Source organism: Salvelinus alpinus, chromosome 2, assembly GCF_045679555.1.
Source record: "Salvelinus alpinus chromosome 2, SLU_Salpinus.1, whole genome shotgun sequence".
NCBI lineage: Eukaryota > Metazoa > Chordata > Actinopteri > Salmoniformes > Salmonidae > Salvelinus > Salvelinus alpinus.
Genome location: NC_092087.1, coordinates 107203960 through 107220754, shown reverse-complemented (window position 1 = coordinate 107220754; position 16795 = coordinate 107203960). Strand labels below are relative to the sequence as shown.

At 43.0% G+C, this 16795-nt stretch overlaps 1 protein-coding gene across 1 annotated transcript; it reads left to right on the top strand.

Moving 5' to 3' along the window:
• Positions 1 to 486: 486 nt before the first annotated feature.
• LOC139548320 (zinc finger protein ZFP2-like) lies at positions 487 to 15705 on the top strand. Its single transcript, XM_071357936.1, has 2 exons — positions 487 to 1087; positions 13388 to 15705. The coding sequence occupies exons 1-2, from the start codon at positions 739 to 741 to the stop codon at positions 14638 to 14640; spliced, it is 1602 nt and encodes a 533-aa protein (XP_071214037.1). The 5' UTR covers positions 487 to 738; the 3' UTR covers positions 14641 to 15705.
• Positions 15706 to 16795: the final 1090 nt, after the last annotated feature.

Below are 16795 nucleotides of genomic sequence, written 5' to 3'. Positions count from 1 at the left end.
ACTGTTACACCGTGTAGGAGCAGTTTGGACCTATTCAGTACTGTTACACCGTGTAGGAGCAGTTTGGACCTACTCAGTACTGTTACACCGTGTAGGAGCAGTTTGGACCTATTCAGTACTGTTACACCGTGTAGGAGCAGTTTGGACCTACTCAGTACTGTTACACCGTGTAGGAGCAGTTTGGACCTAGCTGCCTTATTGGGATATGAACTGTTTGTTTGATTTTCTAAATGTGCAGGAGTAAATTGTTTTAAATTCTCACCCATTAAAGATATTCGCTAAATCGACACATGCTTTTCTTTATACGTCTCAATATAATTATATTATATCATTAAATAAATGAAAAATCTAATTAAGTGTCTCAAAATAAAATAAAGATTTCCCTTGACTGTGTTACCCTCCCCAGCCAGCAAATGGCGATGTGCCTGTTTCAGGCAATGCTGCCGGTGTGACGTATAATCTAATGGACGGGACTCTTCTTCAACAACAAAAGCGAGTCATTCACCTCCATTGCTTTCTAGCCAACATAGCCGAAAACATTTCAGCTCTTTAAATGCTTACGTTGTATATTACCCACTGTGTTTTAAACACACTTGTCGTATCTATTAGCTAGTTACACCATTTAATTGAATATTTACGTTGTTGTTAGTCAGCTAGCTAGCTAGCTGGCTGGGTAAATTAGCAGTAGTGTTAGCCTAGTCACTAATGCTAACTAGCTAACTAGCTAACATCCCGACCATGAGCTCACTAAACGACTCCCCCACTTCCAAAGAGGAGGTCTACTGGACGGAGAAAGAAGCTCTGGGGCTGAACATTGTCGTGAAAGAGGAGAAGGAAGAAGAGGATGTCACAGTAAAACAAGAAACAGAGATTGAGGCTGTTACAGTGAAAGAAGAAGAGAAAGACGTTACATTGACAGAAGATGAAGACGCGTTCAGAGTGAAAGAGGAGGAGGATGTTACAGTGAAAGAGGAGGTGACTGTCACAGTGAAAGAAGAGGAAGACGTTTTTGGAATGAAGGAAGTGGGGGAGATTACTGTCACATTGGAGGAAGAAGAGGAGGAGACAGGAGATCTGATTAACAGCAGTGAGTAATATCTTAAAAACGGGTACAAACTCTGCAGTTGTTGAACCGATGTGTGGTTTTAAAGGGGCATTCTACTGAAGGTCTACACTTTAATAGTTCTGTGCTTTAGGAATTGTGAAAGCTACAAATAGGCAGGGCGGCCAATAAACTGTTAATCAATCAAATTCAATCAAATTTATTTATAAGCCCTTCTTACATCAGCTGATGTCACAAATTGCTGTACAGAAACCCAGCCTAAAACCCCAAACAGCAAGCAATGCAGGTGTAGAAGCACGGTGGCTAGGAAAAACTCCCTGGAATGGCCAGAACCTAGGAAGAAACCTAGTAAGGAACCAGGCTCTGAGGAACCTAGGCAGAAACATAGAGGTACCAGGCTATGAGGGGTGGCCAGTCCTCTTCTGGCTGTGCCGGGTGGACATTATAACAGAACACAATAATCAGTGGTTGTCGAGGGTGCAACAGGTCAGCACCTCAGGAGTAAATGTCAGTTTGCTTTTCATAGCCGATCATTCAGAGTATCTCTACAGCTCCTGCTGTCTCTAGAGAGTTGAAAACAGCAGGTCTGGGACAGGCAGCACGTCCAGTGAACAGGTCAGGGTTCCATAGCCGCAGGCAGAACAGTTGAAACTGGAGCAGCAGCACTGCGAGGTGGACTGGGGACAGCAAGGAGTCATCAGGCCATGTAGTCCTGAGGCATGGTCCTAGGGCTCAGGTCCTCCGAAAGAAAGAGCGAGAGAATTAGAGAGTGCATACTTAAATTCACACAGGACACCGGATAAGACAGGAAAAATTCTCCAGATATGACAGACTGACCCTAGCCCCCCAACACAAACTACTGCAGCATAAATACTGGAGGCTGAGACAGGAGGGGTCGGGGGACACTGTGGCCCCGTCCGACGATACCCCCGGACAGGGCTAAACAGGCAGGATATAACCCCACCCACTTTGCCAAATCACAGCCCCCACACCACTAGAGGGATATCTTCAACCACCAACTTAGAAGAGCGCCAGTGACTCAGCCCCTGTAATAGGATTAGAGGCAGAGAATCCCAGTGGAGAGGGGGGAACCGGCCAGGCAGAGACAGCAAGGGCGATTCTTTGCTCCAGTGCCGTTCCGTTCACCTTCACACCCCTGGGCCAGACTACACTCAATCATAGGACCTACTGAAGAGATGAGTCTTCAATGAAGACTTAAAAGTTGAGACCGAGTCTGCGTCTCTCACATGGATAGGCAGACCATTCCATAAAAATGGAGCTCTATAGGAGATAAGCCCTGCCTCCAGCTGTTTGTGTAGAAATTCTAGGGACAATTTGGAGGCCTGCGTCTTGTGACTGTAGCGTACATGTAGGTATGTACGGCAGGACCAAATCGGAAAGATAGGTAGGAGCAAGCACATGTAATTATTTGTAGGTTAGCAGTAAAACCTTCAAATCAGCCCTTGCCTTAACAGGAAGCCAGTGTAGAGAGGCTAGCACTGAAGTAATATGATCAAATTTTCTAGTTCTAGTCAAGATTCTAGCAGCCGTGTTTAGCACTAACTGAGGTTTATTTTGTGCTTTATCCGGGTAGCCGGAAAGTAGACCATTGCAGTAGTCTAACCTAGAAGTGACAAAAGCATGGATACATCTTTCTGCATCATTTTTGGACAGAAAGTTTCTGATTTTTGAAATGTTACGTAGATGGAAAAAAGCTGTCCTTGAAACAGTCTTGATATGTTCGTCAAAAGAGAGATTAGGATCCAGAGTAACGCCGCGGTCCTTCACAGTTTTATTTGAGACGACTGTACAACCTTTGTAACATTTGTAAACATCTGAATATCTCTTTCTGTAGTGACGTCACATAAAAGCAAAAATCAACTCACGATGAAGAAGACAGAATCAAGACAAGGAAGGATAATTTTGATCTAGATGAAATGTATAAAATTAAATGTATAAAAACAAAAATGACCACATGTTATTTAAAATCCTTAGTAGTACTTTGACACATCTGTGCATCAATCTAAGTAATATAATAAAAAATAAAATAATAAATAATCCCCATCAGAATCCGTCAGTTTAAACTAGAGATATTGAGACGCAGCATGGGCTGAGTCTCAATCCACCGCATCTGCCTAGGTTGGCCTTCCGCAACTGCGGTGGAAGATGGCCGAGCTACAAATCAAATGTTATTTGTCACATGCGCCGAATACAGCAGGTGTAGGTAGACCTTACAGTGAAATGATTACTTTCAAGCCCTTAACCAACAATTCAGTTTGAAGAAAAACATTTCCTGATCTTTCTTATGTCTCCTAGATATAGGACAGACACATCAACACCTTATATCTCCTAGACAGAGGACAGACACACCAACACCTTATATCTCCTAGACAGAGGACAGACACATCAACACCTTATATCTCCTAGACAGAGGACAGACACATCAACACCTTATATCTCCTAGACAGAGGACAGACACATCAACACCTTATGTCTCCTAGACAGAGGACAGACACATCAACACCTTATGTCTCCTAGACAGAGGACAGACACATCAACACCTTATATCTCCTAGACAGAGGACAGACACATCAACACCTTATATCTCCTAGACAGAGGACAGACACATCAACACCTTATGTCTCCTAGACAGAGGACAGACACACCAACACCTTATATCTCCTAGACAGAGGACAGACACACCAACACCTTATGTCTCCTAGACAGAGGACAGACACATCAACACCTTATATCTCCTAGACAGAGGACAGACACATCAACACCTTATATCTCCTAGACAGAGGACAGACACATCAACACCTTATATCTCCTAGACAGAGGACAGACACATCAACACCTTATATCTCCTAGACAGAGGACAGACACATCAACACCTTATATCTCCTAGACAGAGGACAGACACATCAACACCTTATATCTCCTAGACAGAGGACAGACACATCAACACCTTATATCTCCTAGACAGAGGACAGACACATCAACACCTTATATCTCCTAGACAGAGGACAGACACATCAACACCTTATATCTCCTAGACAGAGGACAGACACACCAACACCTTATATCTCCTAGACAGAGGACAGACACATCAACACCTTATATCTCCTAGACAGAGGACAGACACATCAACACCTTATATCTCCTAGACAGAGGACAGACACATCAACACCTTATATCTCCTAGACAGAGGACAGACACATCAACACCTTATATCTCCTAGACAGAGGACAGACACATCAACACCTTATATCTCCTAGACAGAGGACAGACACATCAACACCTTATATCTCCTAGACAGAGGACAGACACATCAACACCTTATATCTCCTAGACAGAGGACAGACACACCAACACCTTATATCTCCTAGACAGAGGACAGACACATCAACACCTTATATCTCCTAGACAGAGGACAGACACATCAACACCTTATATCTCCTAGACAGAGGACAGACACATCAACACCTTATATCTCCTAGACAGAGGACAGACACATCAACACCTTATATCTCCTAGACAGAGGACAGACACACCAACACCTTATATCTCCTAGACAGAGGACAGACACATCAACACCTTATATCTCCTAGACAGAGGACAGACACATCAACACCTTATATCTCCTAGACAGAGGACAGACACATCAACACCTTATATCTCCTAGACAGAGGACAGACACATCAACACCTTATATCTCCTAGACAGAGGACAGACACACCAACACCTTATATCTCCTAGACAGAGGACAGACACACCAACACCTTATATCTCCTAGACAGAGGACAGACACACCAACACCTTATATCTCCTAGACAGAGGACAGACACACCAACACCTTATATCTCCTAGACAGAGGACAGACACACCAACACCTTATATCTCCTAGACAGAGGACAGACACACCAACACCTTATATCTCCTAGACAGAGGACAGACACACCAACACCTTATATCTCCTAGACAGAGGACAGACACATCAACACCTTATGTCTCCTAGACAGAGGACAGACACACCAACACCTTATATCTCCTAGACAGAGGACAGACACATCAACACCTTATATCTCCTAGACAGAGGACAGACACATCAACACCTTATATCTCCTAGACAGAGGACAGACACATCAACACCTTATATCTCCTAGACAGAGGACAGACACACCAACACCTTATGTCTCCTAGACAGAGGACAGACACATCAACACCTTATTCCTTATGAATAAACATGTTGACTGACTGTTATTCAATGCGTTTCTATGGGCTATAGTAGTAAAGGACTAATCAAATATTTTATCAAATGTTAAAGTATTTTTTTGGGGGGGGAGACTTAAAGGGATCCTACAAATCTTAATCTAATATCAAATAGCTAAATGATCCATGGCATAACCATCTTAAAACAATTCCATATGTTAGTTCAGTCTAAAAACACCAACATTCCCAATGTTGGAAATTATGGAAAAATTACAATTTATGTCAAACAGTTACACTGTTTCTATTGTTAACCTTTTGTAATTTCTTTTTTATTTAACCTTTATTTAACTAGACACAAGTCAGTTAAGAATAAATTCTTATTTACAATGACGGCCTTGGAACAGTGTTTTACTGACAGAACGACAGATTTTTACCTTGTCGGCTCGGGGATTCGCTCTTGCAACCTTTCGGTTACTAGTCCAATGCTCGAACCACTAGGCTACCTGCCTCCCCTTGTAACACAAGTCAATTTTTAAAATTCCCCAAAATAAGCATATATTTAAAAATGTTTATACATTTTTGGGGGTCAAATTTTATGTTTACAAGTATGTTTTGTATGTTTTTCTTGTTTTGAAAAGTTATTTTGATAAATTTCATCCATTCCATGTTATTCATTCAAAGTTTTGAGTTTCTGTGATACTCAGGCAATTGAGCTAATCTGAAGACCTATATGGCCGTTATAGGCAATATGGGCACCGCTGGATATGACCTAAAATGGCGACCGATATGGTCGTTATAGTGCAATATGGGCACCAGTGGATATGACCTAAAATGGCCGTTATAGGGCAATATGGGCACCGCTGCCATCAGACTTTTAGATCACACTATGGAACGCTATGGAACGCTATGGAACACTATGGAATGCTCTGGAACACGATGGAATACTCTGGAACACTATGGAACACTATGGAACACTATAGACTATCAACTCTGGAAGATAAATATGTATTATTAGATTTAATTGTTTGTTTTTTTGTCAACAATCTACACAAAATACTGCCCTGCTGTTTCCAAAGTGGAAACATATATTGTTTTTTGGATGAATGAAAAATCAAACCCTAATATAGCTGGATTAGATGAGGGCACTTTCACCGGAACGGAATTGTGCTGAGACTCACTTCAAATGTTCGCCTGACAGAAACCATGGATTTCAAAGTTTAACAAACCATACAACTCTTTTTGACAAGGACCACTTTTACTCCCCAACTGACCCCTCGTGTCCCTAGGGGGGGGTCGTGCCCCACAGTTTGGGAACCACCCTGTAGCCTACTGACAACGTTACACGCGTGATTCGTAAATCAGGGAGAGAGATGTTTATTTAGACAAGAATGGATTCACTTTTTCAATGATAGATAAGGATACTACAGTTAAACGTTTCACATTGGATTTATTAACTACAAAAAGGTAAGATGCGTTTTTAATTCTGTTGCTGCTCTGCACACACAAGCTGGTTAGCTAGCTAGCTTGGGCCCAACGTTAAGCCACCAGACATTCAAAGCTGCTCCTCCTAGGTATAATTCTGTGGGCCTAATTCAGATAATGCATATGTCATAACAAGATGCCCAGCTCTTCAAGCCAAGTTTCCTCCATCCTCTCTCGCTCTCTCCCCACCTGCAACATTTCAGTCACATCTCGCTTCCTACACTGGTCTGTCCATAGTGACTGGCAGCTCACTGGTCTCTCCATAGTGACTGGCAGCTCAGTCACTGGTCTGTCCATAGTGACTGGCAGCTCACTGGTCTGTCCATAGTGACTGGCAGCTCACTGATCTGTCCATAGTGACTGGCAGCTCATTGGTCTGTCCATAGTGACTGGCAGCTCACTCATTGGTCTGTCCATAGTGACTGGCAGCTCACTCATTGGTCTGTCCATAGTGACTGGCAGCTCACTCATTGGTCTGTCCATAGCGACTGGCAGCTCACTCATTGGTCTGTCCATAGTGACTGGCAGCTCACTCATGGTCTGTCCATAGTGACTGGCAGCTCACTCATTGGTCTGTCCACAGTGACTGGCAGTTCAATCACTGGTCTGTCCGTAGTGACCGGCAGCTCACTGGTCTGTCCATAGTGGCTGGCAGCTCACTCACTGGTCTGTCATTATTGTGACTGGCAGCTCACTGGTCTGTCCATAGTGACTGGCAGCTCACTGGTCTGTCCATAGTGACTGGCAGCTCACTGGTCTGTCCATAGTGACTGGCAGCTCGCTCACTGGTCTGTCCATAGTGACTGGCAGCTCACTCACTGGTCTGTCATTATTGTGACTGGCAGCTCACTGGTCTGTCCATAGTGGCCGGCAGCTCACTCACTGGTCTGTCCATAGTGGCCGGCAGCTCACTCATTGGTCTGTCATTATTGTGACTGGCAGCTCACTCATTGGTCTGTCCATAGTGACTGGCAGCTCACTCATTGGTCTGTCCATAGTGACTGGCAGCTCACTCATTGGTCTGTCCATAGTGACTGGCAGCTCACTCATTGGTCTGTCCATAGTGACTGGCAGCTCACTCATTGGTCTGTCCATAGTGACTGGCAGCTCACTGGTCTGTCCATAGTATCTGGCAGCTCACTCATTGGTCTATCCATAGTGACCGGCAGCTCACTCATTGGTCTGTCCATAGTGACCGGCAGCTCACTCATTGGTCTGTCCATAGTGGCTGGCAGCTCACTGGTCTGTCCATAGTGACTGGCAGCTCACTGGTCTGTCCATAGTGACTGGCAGCTCACTGGTCTGTCCATAGTGACTGGCAGCTCAATCACTGGTCTGTCCATAGTGACTGGCAGCTCACTGGTCTGTCCATAGTGACTGGCAGCTCACTGGTCTGTCCATAGTGACTGGCAGCTCACTGGTCTGTCCATAGTGACTGGCAGCTCACTGGTCTGTCCATAGTGACTGGCAGCTCACTGGTCTGTCCATAGTGACTGGCAGCTCAATCACTGGTCTGTCCATAGTGACTGGCAGCTCACTACTCTACTGTACTGAGCTATACTCCTCTGTACTGTACTGAGCTATACTCCTCTGTACTGTACTGAGCTATACTCTACTGTACTGGGCTATATTCTACTATATTGTACTGAGCTATACTCTACTATACTCTACTGTACTGAGCTATACTCTACTATACTCTACTGTACTGGGCTATACTATACTGTACTGAGCTCTACTATACTGTACTGTACTATACGCTGCTATACTGTACTGGGCTATAGTCTTCTGTGCTGTACTGAGCTATACTCTACTGTACTGGGCTATACTCTGCTATACTGTACTGAGCTATACTCTACTGTACTGGGCTATACTCTACTGTACTGGGCTATACTCTGCTATACTGTACTGAGCTATACTCTACAGTACTGGGCTATACTCTACTGTACTGGGCTATACTCTGCTATACTTTACTGAGCTATACTCTACAGTACTGGGCTATACTCTACTGTACTGGGCTATACTCTACTGTACTGGGCTATACTGTACTGAGCTATACTCTACTGTACTGAGCTATACTCTACAGTACTGAGCTATACTCTACAGTACTGAGCTATACTCTACTGTACTGAGCTATACTCTGCTATACTGTACTGAGCTATACTCTACAGTACTGAGCTATACTCTACTGTACTGAGCTATACTCTGCTATACTGTACTGAGCTATACTCTACTGTACTGGGCTATACTCTACTGTACTGGGCTATACTCTGCTATACTGTACTGGGCTATACTCTACTGTACTGAGCTATACTCTACTGTACTGAGCTATACTCTGCTATACTGTACTGAGCTATACTCTACTGTACTGGGCTATACTCTACTGTACTGGGCTATACTCTACTGTACTGGGCTATACTCTACTGTACTGGGCTATACTCTGCTATACTGTACTGAGCTATACTCTACTGTACTGGGCTATACTCTACTGTACTGAGCTATACTCTGCTATACTGTACTGAGCTATACTCTGCTATACTGTACTGAGCTATACTCTACAGTACTGAGCTATACTCTACAGTACTGAGCTATACTCTACTGTACTGAGCTATACTCTGCTATACTGTACTGAGCTATACTCTACAGTACTGAGCTATACTCTACTGTACTGAGCTATACTCTGCTATACTGTACTGAGCTATACTCTACTGTACTGGGCTCTACTGTACTGGGCTATACTCTGCTATACTGTACTGGGCTATACTCTACTGTACTGAGCTATACTCTACTGTACTGAGCTATACTCTGCTATACTGTACTGAGCTATACTCTACTGTACTGGGCTATACTCTACTGTACTGGGCTATACTCTACTGTACTGGGCTATACTCTACTGTACTGGGCTATACTCTGCTATACTGTACTGAGCTATACTCTACTGTACTGGGCTATACTCTACTGTACTGATCTATACTCTGCTATACTGTACTGAGCTATACTCTACTGTACTGGGCTATACTCTACTGTACTGGGCTATACTCTACTGTACTGGGCTATACTCTACTGTACTGGGCTATACTCTGCTATACTGTACTGAGCTATACTCTACTGTACTGGGCTATACTCTACTCTACTGGGCTATACTCTACAGTACTGAACTATACTCCACTTTTCTGTACTGTACTGAACTCTACTGTATTTCATTACAGATTTGTGAATCTTAATACTCTGAACAAAAATATAAACGCAACATGTAAAGTGTTGGTCCCATGTTTCATGAGCTGAAATAATATAATAATAATATAATATAATAATATAAGATCCCAGAAATTATCCATATGCACTAAAATATTAATTGTCTATAATGTTGTGCACAAATGTGTTTACATCCCTGTTAGTGAGAATTTATCCTGTGCCAAGATAATCCATCCACCTGACAGGTGTGGCATATCAAGAAGCTGGTTAAACAGCATGATCATTACACAGGTGCACCTTGTGCTGGGGACAATACAGGGCCACTCTAAAATGTGCAGTTTTGTCACACAACACAATGCCACAGATGTCTCAAGTTTTGAGGGAGCGTGCAATTGGCATGCTGACTACAGGAATGTCCACCAGGGTATTTGCCAGAAAATTGAATGTTCATTTCTCTGCCATAAGCCGCCTCCAACGTCGTTTTAGAGAATTTGGCAGTATGCAAATTCCGCAGACAACCGTAACCACGCCAGGACCTCCACATCCAGCGATCGTCTGAGACCAGCCACCAAACAGCTGATGAACTGTGTGAAACTGTGCACAACCAAAGGATTTCTGCACAAACTGTCAGAAACCGTCTCAGGGAAGCTCATCTGCATGCTCATCATCCTCACCAGGGTCTTGACCTGACTGCAGTTCGGCGTCGTAACCGACTCCAGTGGAAAAATGCTCACCTTCATTGGCGACTGGCACGCTGGAGAAGTGTGCTCTTCACTGATAAATTCCAGTTTCAACTGTACCAGGTAGACGGTAGACCCCAGGTATGGCGTCGTGTGGACGAGCGGTTTGCTGATGTCAACGAATTGCATTTTATCAATGGCAATTTGAATGGACAGAGATACCGTGACGAGATCCTGAGGCCCATTGTCGTGCCATTCATCCGCCGCCATCACCTCATGTTTCAGCATGATAATGCACGGTCCCATGTCTCAAGGATCTGTACACAATTACTGGAAGCTGAACATGTCCCAGTTCTTCCATGGCCTGCATACTCACCAGACATTACGCCCATTGAGCATGTTTGGGATGCTCTGGATCGACGTGTACGACAGCGTCTTCCAGTTCCCACCAATTTCCAGCAACTCTTGCAAAGCCATTGATGAGGAGTGGGACAACATTCCACAGGCCACAATCAACAGCCTGATCAACTCCATGTGAAGGAGATGTGTCACGCTGCATGAGGCAAATGGTGGTCACACCAGATACTGACTAGTTTTCTGATCCACACCCCTACCCTTTTTTTTTGTTGGTATCTGTGAACAACAGATGCATACCTGTATTCCCAGTCATGTGAAATCCATAGATTAGGGCCTAATGAATTTATTTCAATTGACTGATTTCCTTCTATGAACTGTGACTCAGTCAACTCTTTGAAAATGTTGCATGTTGCATTTATATTTTTGTTCAGTCTATTCAAATTCTACAGCGCAACGGCAGAGTCATGTCTTAAGTGGAAACTAACAGCATAAGGTGTTTACATGTCCTGATAATTAACTTAACCCCCTAACCCTTATGTACCGTTCTAACCCCATCTTAACCCCTTATGTACCATCCTAGCCCCATCTTAACCCCTTATGTACCATCCTAGCCCCATCTTAACCACGTATGTACCATTCTAGCCCCATCTTAACCCCTTATGTACCGTTCTAACCCCATCTTAACCCCTTATGTACCGTTCTAACCCCATCTTAACCCCTTATGTACCGTTCTAACCCCATCTTAACCCCTTATGTACCATTCTAACCCCATCTTAACCCCTTATGTACCATTCTAACCCCATCTTAACCCCTTATGTACCATTCTAACCCCATCTTAACCCCTTATGTACCATTCTAACCTCATCTTAACCCCTTATGTACCGTTCTAACCCCATCTTAACCCCTTATGTACCGTTCTAACCCCATCTTAACCCCTTATGTACCGTTCTAACCCCATCTTAACCCCTTATGTACCATTCTAACCCCATCTTAACCCCTTATGTACCGTTCTAACCCCATCTTAACCCCTTATGTACCGTTCTAACCCCATCTTAACCCCTTATGTACCATTCTAACCCCATCTTAACCCCTTATGTACCATTCTAACCCCATCTTAACTCCTTATGTACCGTTCCAACCCCATCTTAACCCCTTATGTACCATTCTAACCCCATCTTAACCCCTTATGTACCGTTCTAGCCCCATCTTAACCCCTTATGTACCGTTCTAACCCCATCTTAACCCCTTATGTACCGTTCTAACCCCATCTTAACCCCTTATGTACCGTTCTAGCCCCATCTTAACCCCTTATGTACCATTCTAACCCCATCTTAACCCCTTATGTACCGTTCTAGCCCCATCTTAACCCCTTATGTACCATTCTAACCCCATCTTAACCCCTTATGTACCGTTCTAGCCCCATCTTAACCCCTTATGTACCATTCTAGCCCCATCTTAACCCCTTATGTACCATTCTAACCCCATCTTAACCCCTTATGTACCGCTCTAGCCCCATCTTAACCCCTTATGTACCATTCTAGCCCCATCTTAATAACCCCTTATGTACCATTCTAGCCCCATCTTAATAACCCCTTATGTACCGTTCTAACCCCATCTTAACCCCTTATGTACCGATCTAACCCCATCTTAACCCCTTATGTACCGTTCTAGCCCCATCTTAACCCCTTATGTACCATTCTAACCCCATCTTAACCCCTTATGTACCGTTCTAACCCCATCTTAACCCCTTATGTACCGTTCTAACCCCATCTTAACCCCTTATGTACCGCTCTAGCCCCATCTTAACCCCTTATGTACCGTTCTAGTCCCATCTTAACTTAACCCCTTATGTACCATTCTAGTAACAACCCATCAATTAGCCATCAATTAGCCACTAGCTGTCATTATAGCAGGTAAAGGGAGATTACATATGAATAAATACATATTTTCCATACATTTCTATTGAATAATAAATCACCAGATTAAGTTCTATACATGTTTTCTGTACATACAAAATGCAGAGGGAAAATAACAAGGTTTCGAACAAGTTCCTTCTGTTGTTGCTGGACTAGAAGCATGGGTAATAATGTTGAGTTTCTTTTTTCCAGTGGAGATTAGTTTATGAATTGCCTGGCTGGGCTGTGGGACAGTGGAGATTAGTTTATGTGTAGTTTATGTGACAGTGGATGTGTAGGAATGATTCAAATGGAATTGCTAACAGCCATTACCCGGGTAGTACTGTGACTAACTAACGGCTATTAAACAATTGGCATCCAGGATCCAAATGTACAGTTTTATAATGAGGGATCTAGTCCAGATTAAACCTCATAGGAAGACAGTTTTATCATGTGGAGGTTTCATTCAGGTCTCTCTGTTTAACCAAATACTCTGTCTTTGGCAGGAGAGAGACCAGACTCTCACTCTGACAGCAGTAAGAGTCCTTCAGAGGAACCAGACCCAGAGACTCCCAAACCAGTGAGACGACTCGACTGCTCCAAGTGTAATAAGAGTTTCAAGTTGTCATTGAACCTAAAAGAGCATGAGAGAAAACACACAGGACGAAAGCCTTTCCACTGCTCCCAGTGTGGAAAGAGATTTTCACGGTCACAGAACCTAAAAAAACATAGTAGAATACACACAGGAGAAAAGCCTTACCACTGTTCCCATTGTGGAAAGAATTTTAGGTTGTTGGATAAGCTGAAGGAGCATGAGAGGACACACACAGGGGAGAAACCCTACCATTGCTCCTTGTGTGGAAAAAGTTTTTCCCAGTTAGCTAACCAAAAAGAGCATGAAAGGAAACACACCGAAGAAAAGCCTTTCCAATGTTCCCAGTGTGGAAAGAGATTTTCCCGATCACAGAACCTAAAAATACATCAGAGGACACACGCAAGGGAGAAAACGTATCTCTGCTCCCAGTGTGGAAAGTGTTTTACCCAGTTATGGAGCCTGAACAAACATAATAGAATACACACAGGAGAAAAACCTTACCACTGTTCCCATTGTGGAAAGAGTTTTGGGTTGTTAGGTAACCTAAAAGAGCATGAAAGGAAACACACAGGAGAAAAGCCTTTCCAATGTTCCCATTGTGGAAAGAGATTTACACGATCACAGCAACTAAAATCACATGAGAGGACACACACAGGGGAGAAGCCATACCACTGCTCCCAGTGTGAAAAAAGTTTTGCGCAGTTAGCGAGCCTGAACAATCATAAGAGAATACACACAGGAGAAACGCCTTACCCCTGTGCCCATTGTGAAAAGAGATTTTCACGACCACAGGAACTAAAATCACATGAGAGGACACACACCGGGGAGAAACCTTACCACTGCTCCCAGTGTAAAAGGAGTTTTTCGCTGTTAGGGAGCCTGAACAAACATAATAGAATACACACAGGAGAAAAGCCGTACCATTGTGCCCATTGTGGAAAGACCTTTTCAAGATCACAGGACCTAAAATCACATGAGAGGATACACACAGGAGAAAAGCCTTACCCCTGTGCCCATTGTGGAAAGACATTTTCACGATCACAGGACCTAAAATCACATGAGAGGACACATACTGGGGAGAAACCTTATCATTGCTCCCTGTGTGGAAAGGATTTTTCTCATTTAGGGAGCCTGAACAAACATAAGAAGGCAATGCACTCTTGAGTGAAGCCTTACCCATGTTCCCATTCCCAGGCTCTGTTCTGACTTATGTTTGATTGTTGTTTTATGCCACATTAAATAATATTGTTTATATTGTGGCAAAGAAGGGGGTCGAGTGATAAATGGCAGATATATGACAGCAGAACTAATAAACGGGCTCTGCCCGATCACTAAAATGGCCACCCCGATCAGAACTACAGATCACAAAATGGCCGACTGCCAAAACTCCCAGAAGCAAGGGGAACCCTCAGAAGGTGGAGCCGACACACAGATAAAGGGTCAAGAAAAAGCAGGAAGAGGAAGAGAGGGCTGGAAGGATCTATGAACCGTAGAGAAAGAGACAATAGATATTGGCTGGATTTACCATGTATGAGCTGGACTGTTTTGGACTTACCTGTTGGCGTTTGGACCTGGACCTACCGAGAACCCGATTCGTGTACCGAACCCTGCTATCCTTGACCTTGCCTACGACCTGGGTGGACCAGGACGGAGAAACAAACACACAGGTACTGTCCTGTTCGAAATAACTCTCATTCTGGGGTAATTTGGTGACAGTTTCCCACTTAATTTGTGACAAACGCTCATAACCTTGAAGAGGTTTGCCACAATATGAAATATATATATAATCAAGAATAGGCCTGTTTTTTATTTTTTTCCTCTGATTATGTCTAAAATCAGATTATAATTTTAAAATGTATTTTTGTTTTGATTCTACACGTTGATAGATTGGATACATGTTAGAACCCTTAGATGTTAATGACATGATTTGGATATTTTAAAATGTACATTGTTAATTGGATGAATATTGTGTGTATTTCTTGATTCTAACCTTGAATCCTCAGGAAATGTAGTTTGGTTTCATTTAGTTAATTTGTGTTCTAGTCTTCAAGCTAAAGATGTATGAAAATGTGATGATGTTCTGATAATGTTGTTAACATGAAAAACATTCACGACCTCTTGAATGTTCCCATCAGTATTATTCCACCATGTTAGAGAAAACACAGGTGCTGATTGAAAAACACATTTGATTAATGCAACATTTTTATCTGAATAAAAGTATAATGAATATTTTTGTGTTAGCCACTAGTGGACATTCACTATATACATGTACAGTTGATGTCGGGAAGTTTACATACACTTAGGTTGGAGTCATTAAAACAAATTTTTCAACCACTCCACAAATTTCTTGTTAAGAAACTATAGTTTTGGCAAGTCGGTTAGGATATCTACTTTGTGCATGACACAACTAATTTTTCCAACAATTGTTTACAGACAGATTATTTCACTTATAATTCACTGTATCACAATTCCAGTGGGTCAGAAGTTTACATACACTAAGTTGACTGTGCCTTTAAACAGCTTGATAAATTCCAGAAAATGATGTCATGGCTTTAGAAGCTTCTGATAGACTAATTTACATATTTTGAGTCAATTGGAGGTGTACCTGGGGATGTATTTCAAGGCCTACCTTCAAACTCAGTGTCTCTTTGCTTGACATAATGGGAAAATCAAAAGAAATCAGCCAAGACATCAGAAAAATCGTTGTAGACCTCCACAAGTCTGGTTCATCATTGGGAGCAATTTCCAAACACCTGAAGGTACCACGTTCATCTGTACAAACAATAGTACGCAAGTATAAACACCATGGGACCACACAGCCGTCATACTTCTCCAGAAGGAGACGCGTTCTGTCTCCTAGAGATGAACGTACTTTGGTGCGAAAAGTGCAAATCAATCCCAGAACAACAGCAAATGACCTTGTGAAGATGCTGTAGGAAACATGTACAAAAGTATCTATATACACAGTAAAACAAATCCTATATCGACATAACCTGAAAGGCTGCTCAGCAAGGAAGAAGCTACTGCTCCAAAACCGCCATAAAAAAGCCAGACTACGGTTTGCAACTGCACATGGAGACAAAGATCGTACTTTTTGGAGAAACGTCCTCTGGTCTGATGAAACAAAAATAGAACTGTTTGGCCATAATGACCATCGTTATGTTTGGAGGGAAAAGGGGGTGCTTGCAAGCTGAAGAACACCATCCCAACCGTGAAGCACAGGGGTGGCAGCATCATGTTATGGGGGTGCTTTGCTGCAGGAGGGGCTGGTGCACACAAAATAGATGACATGATGAGGCAGGAAAATGATGTGGATATA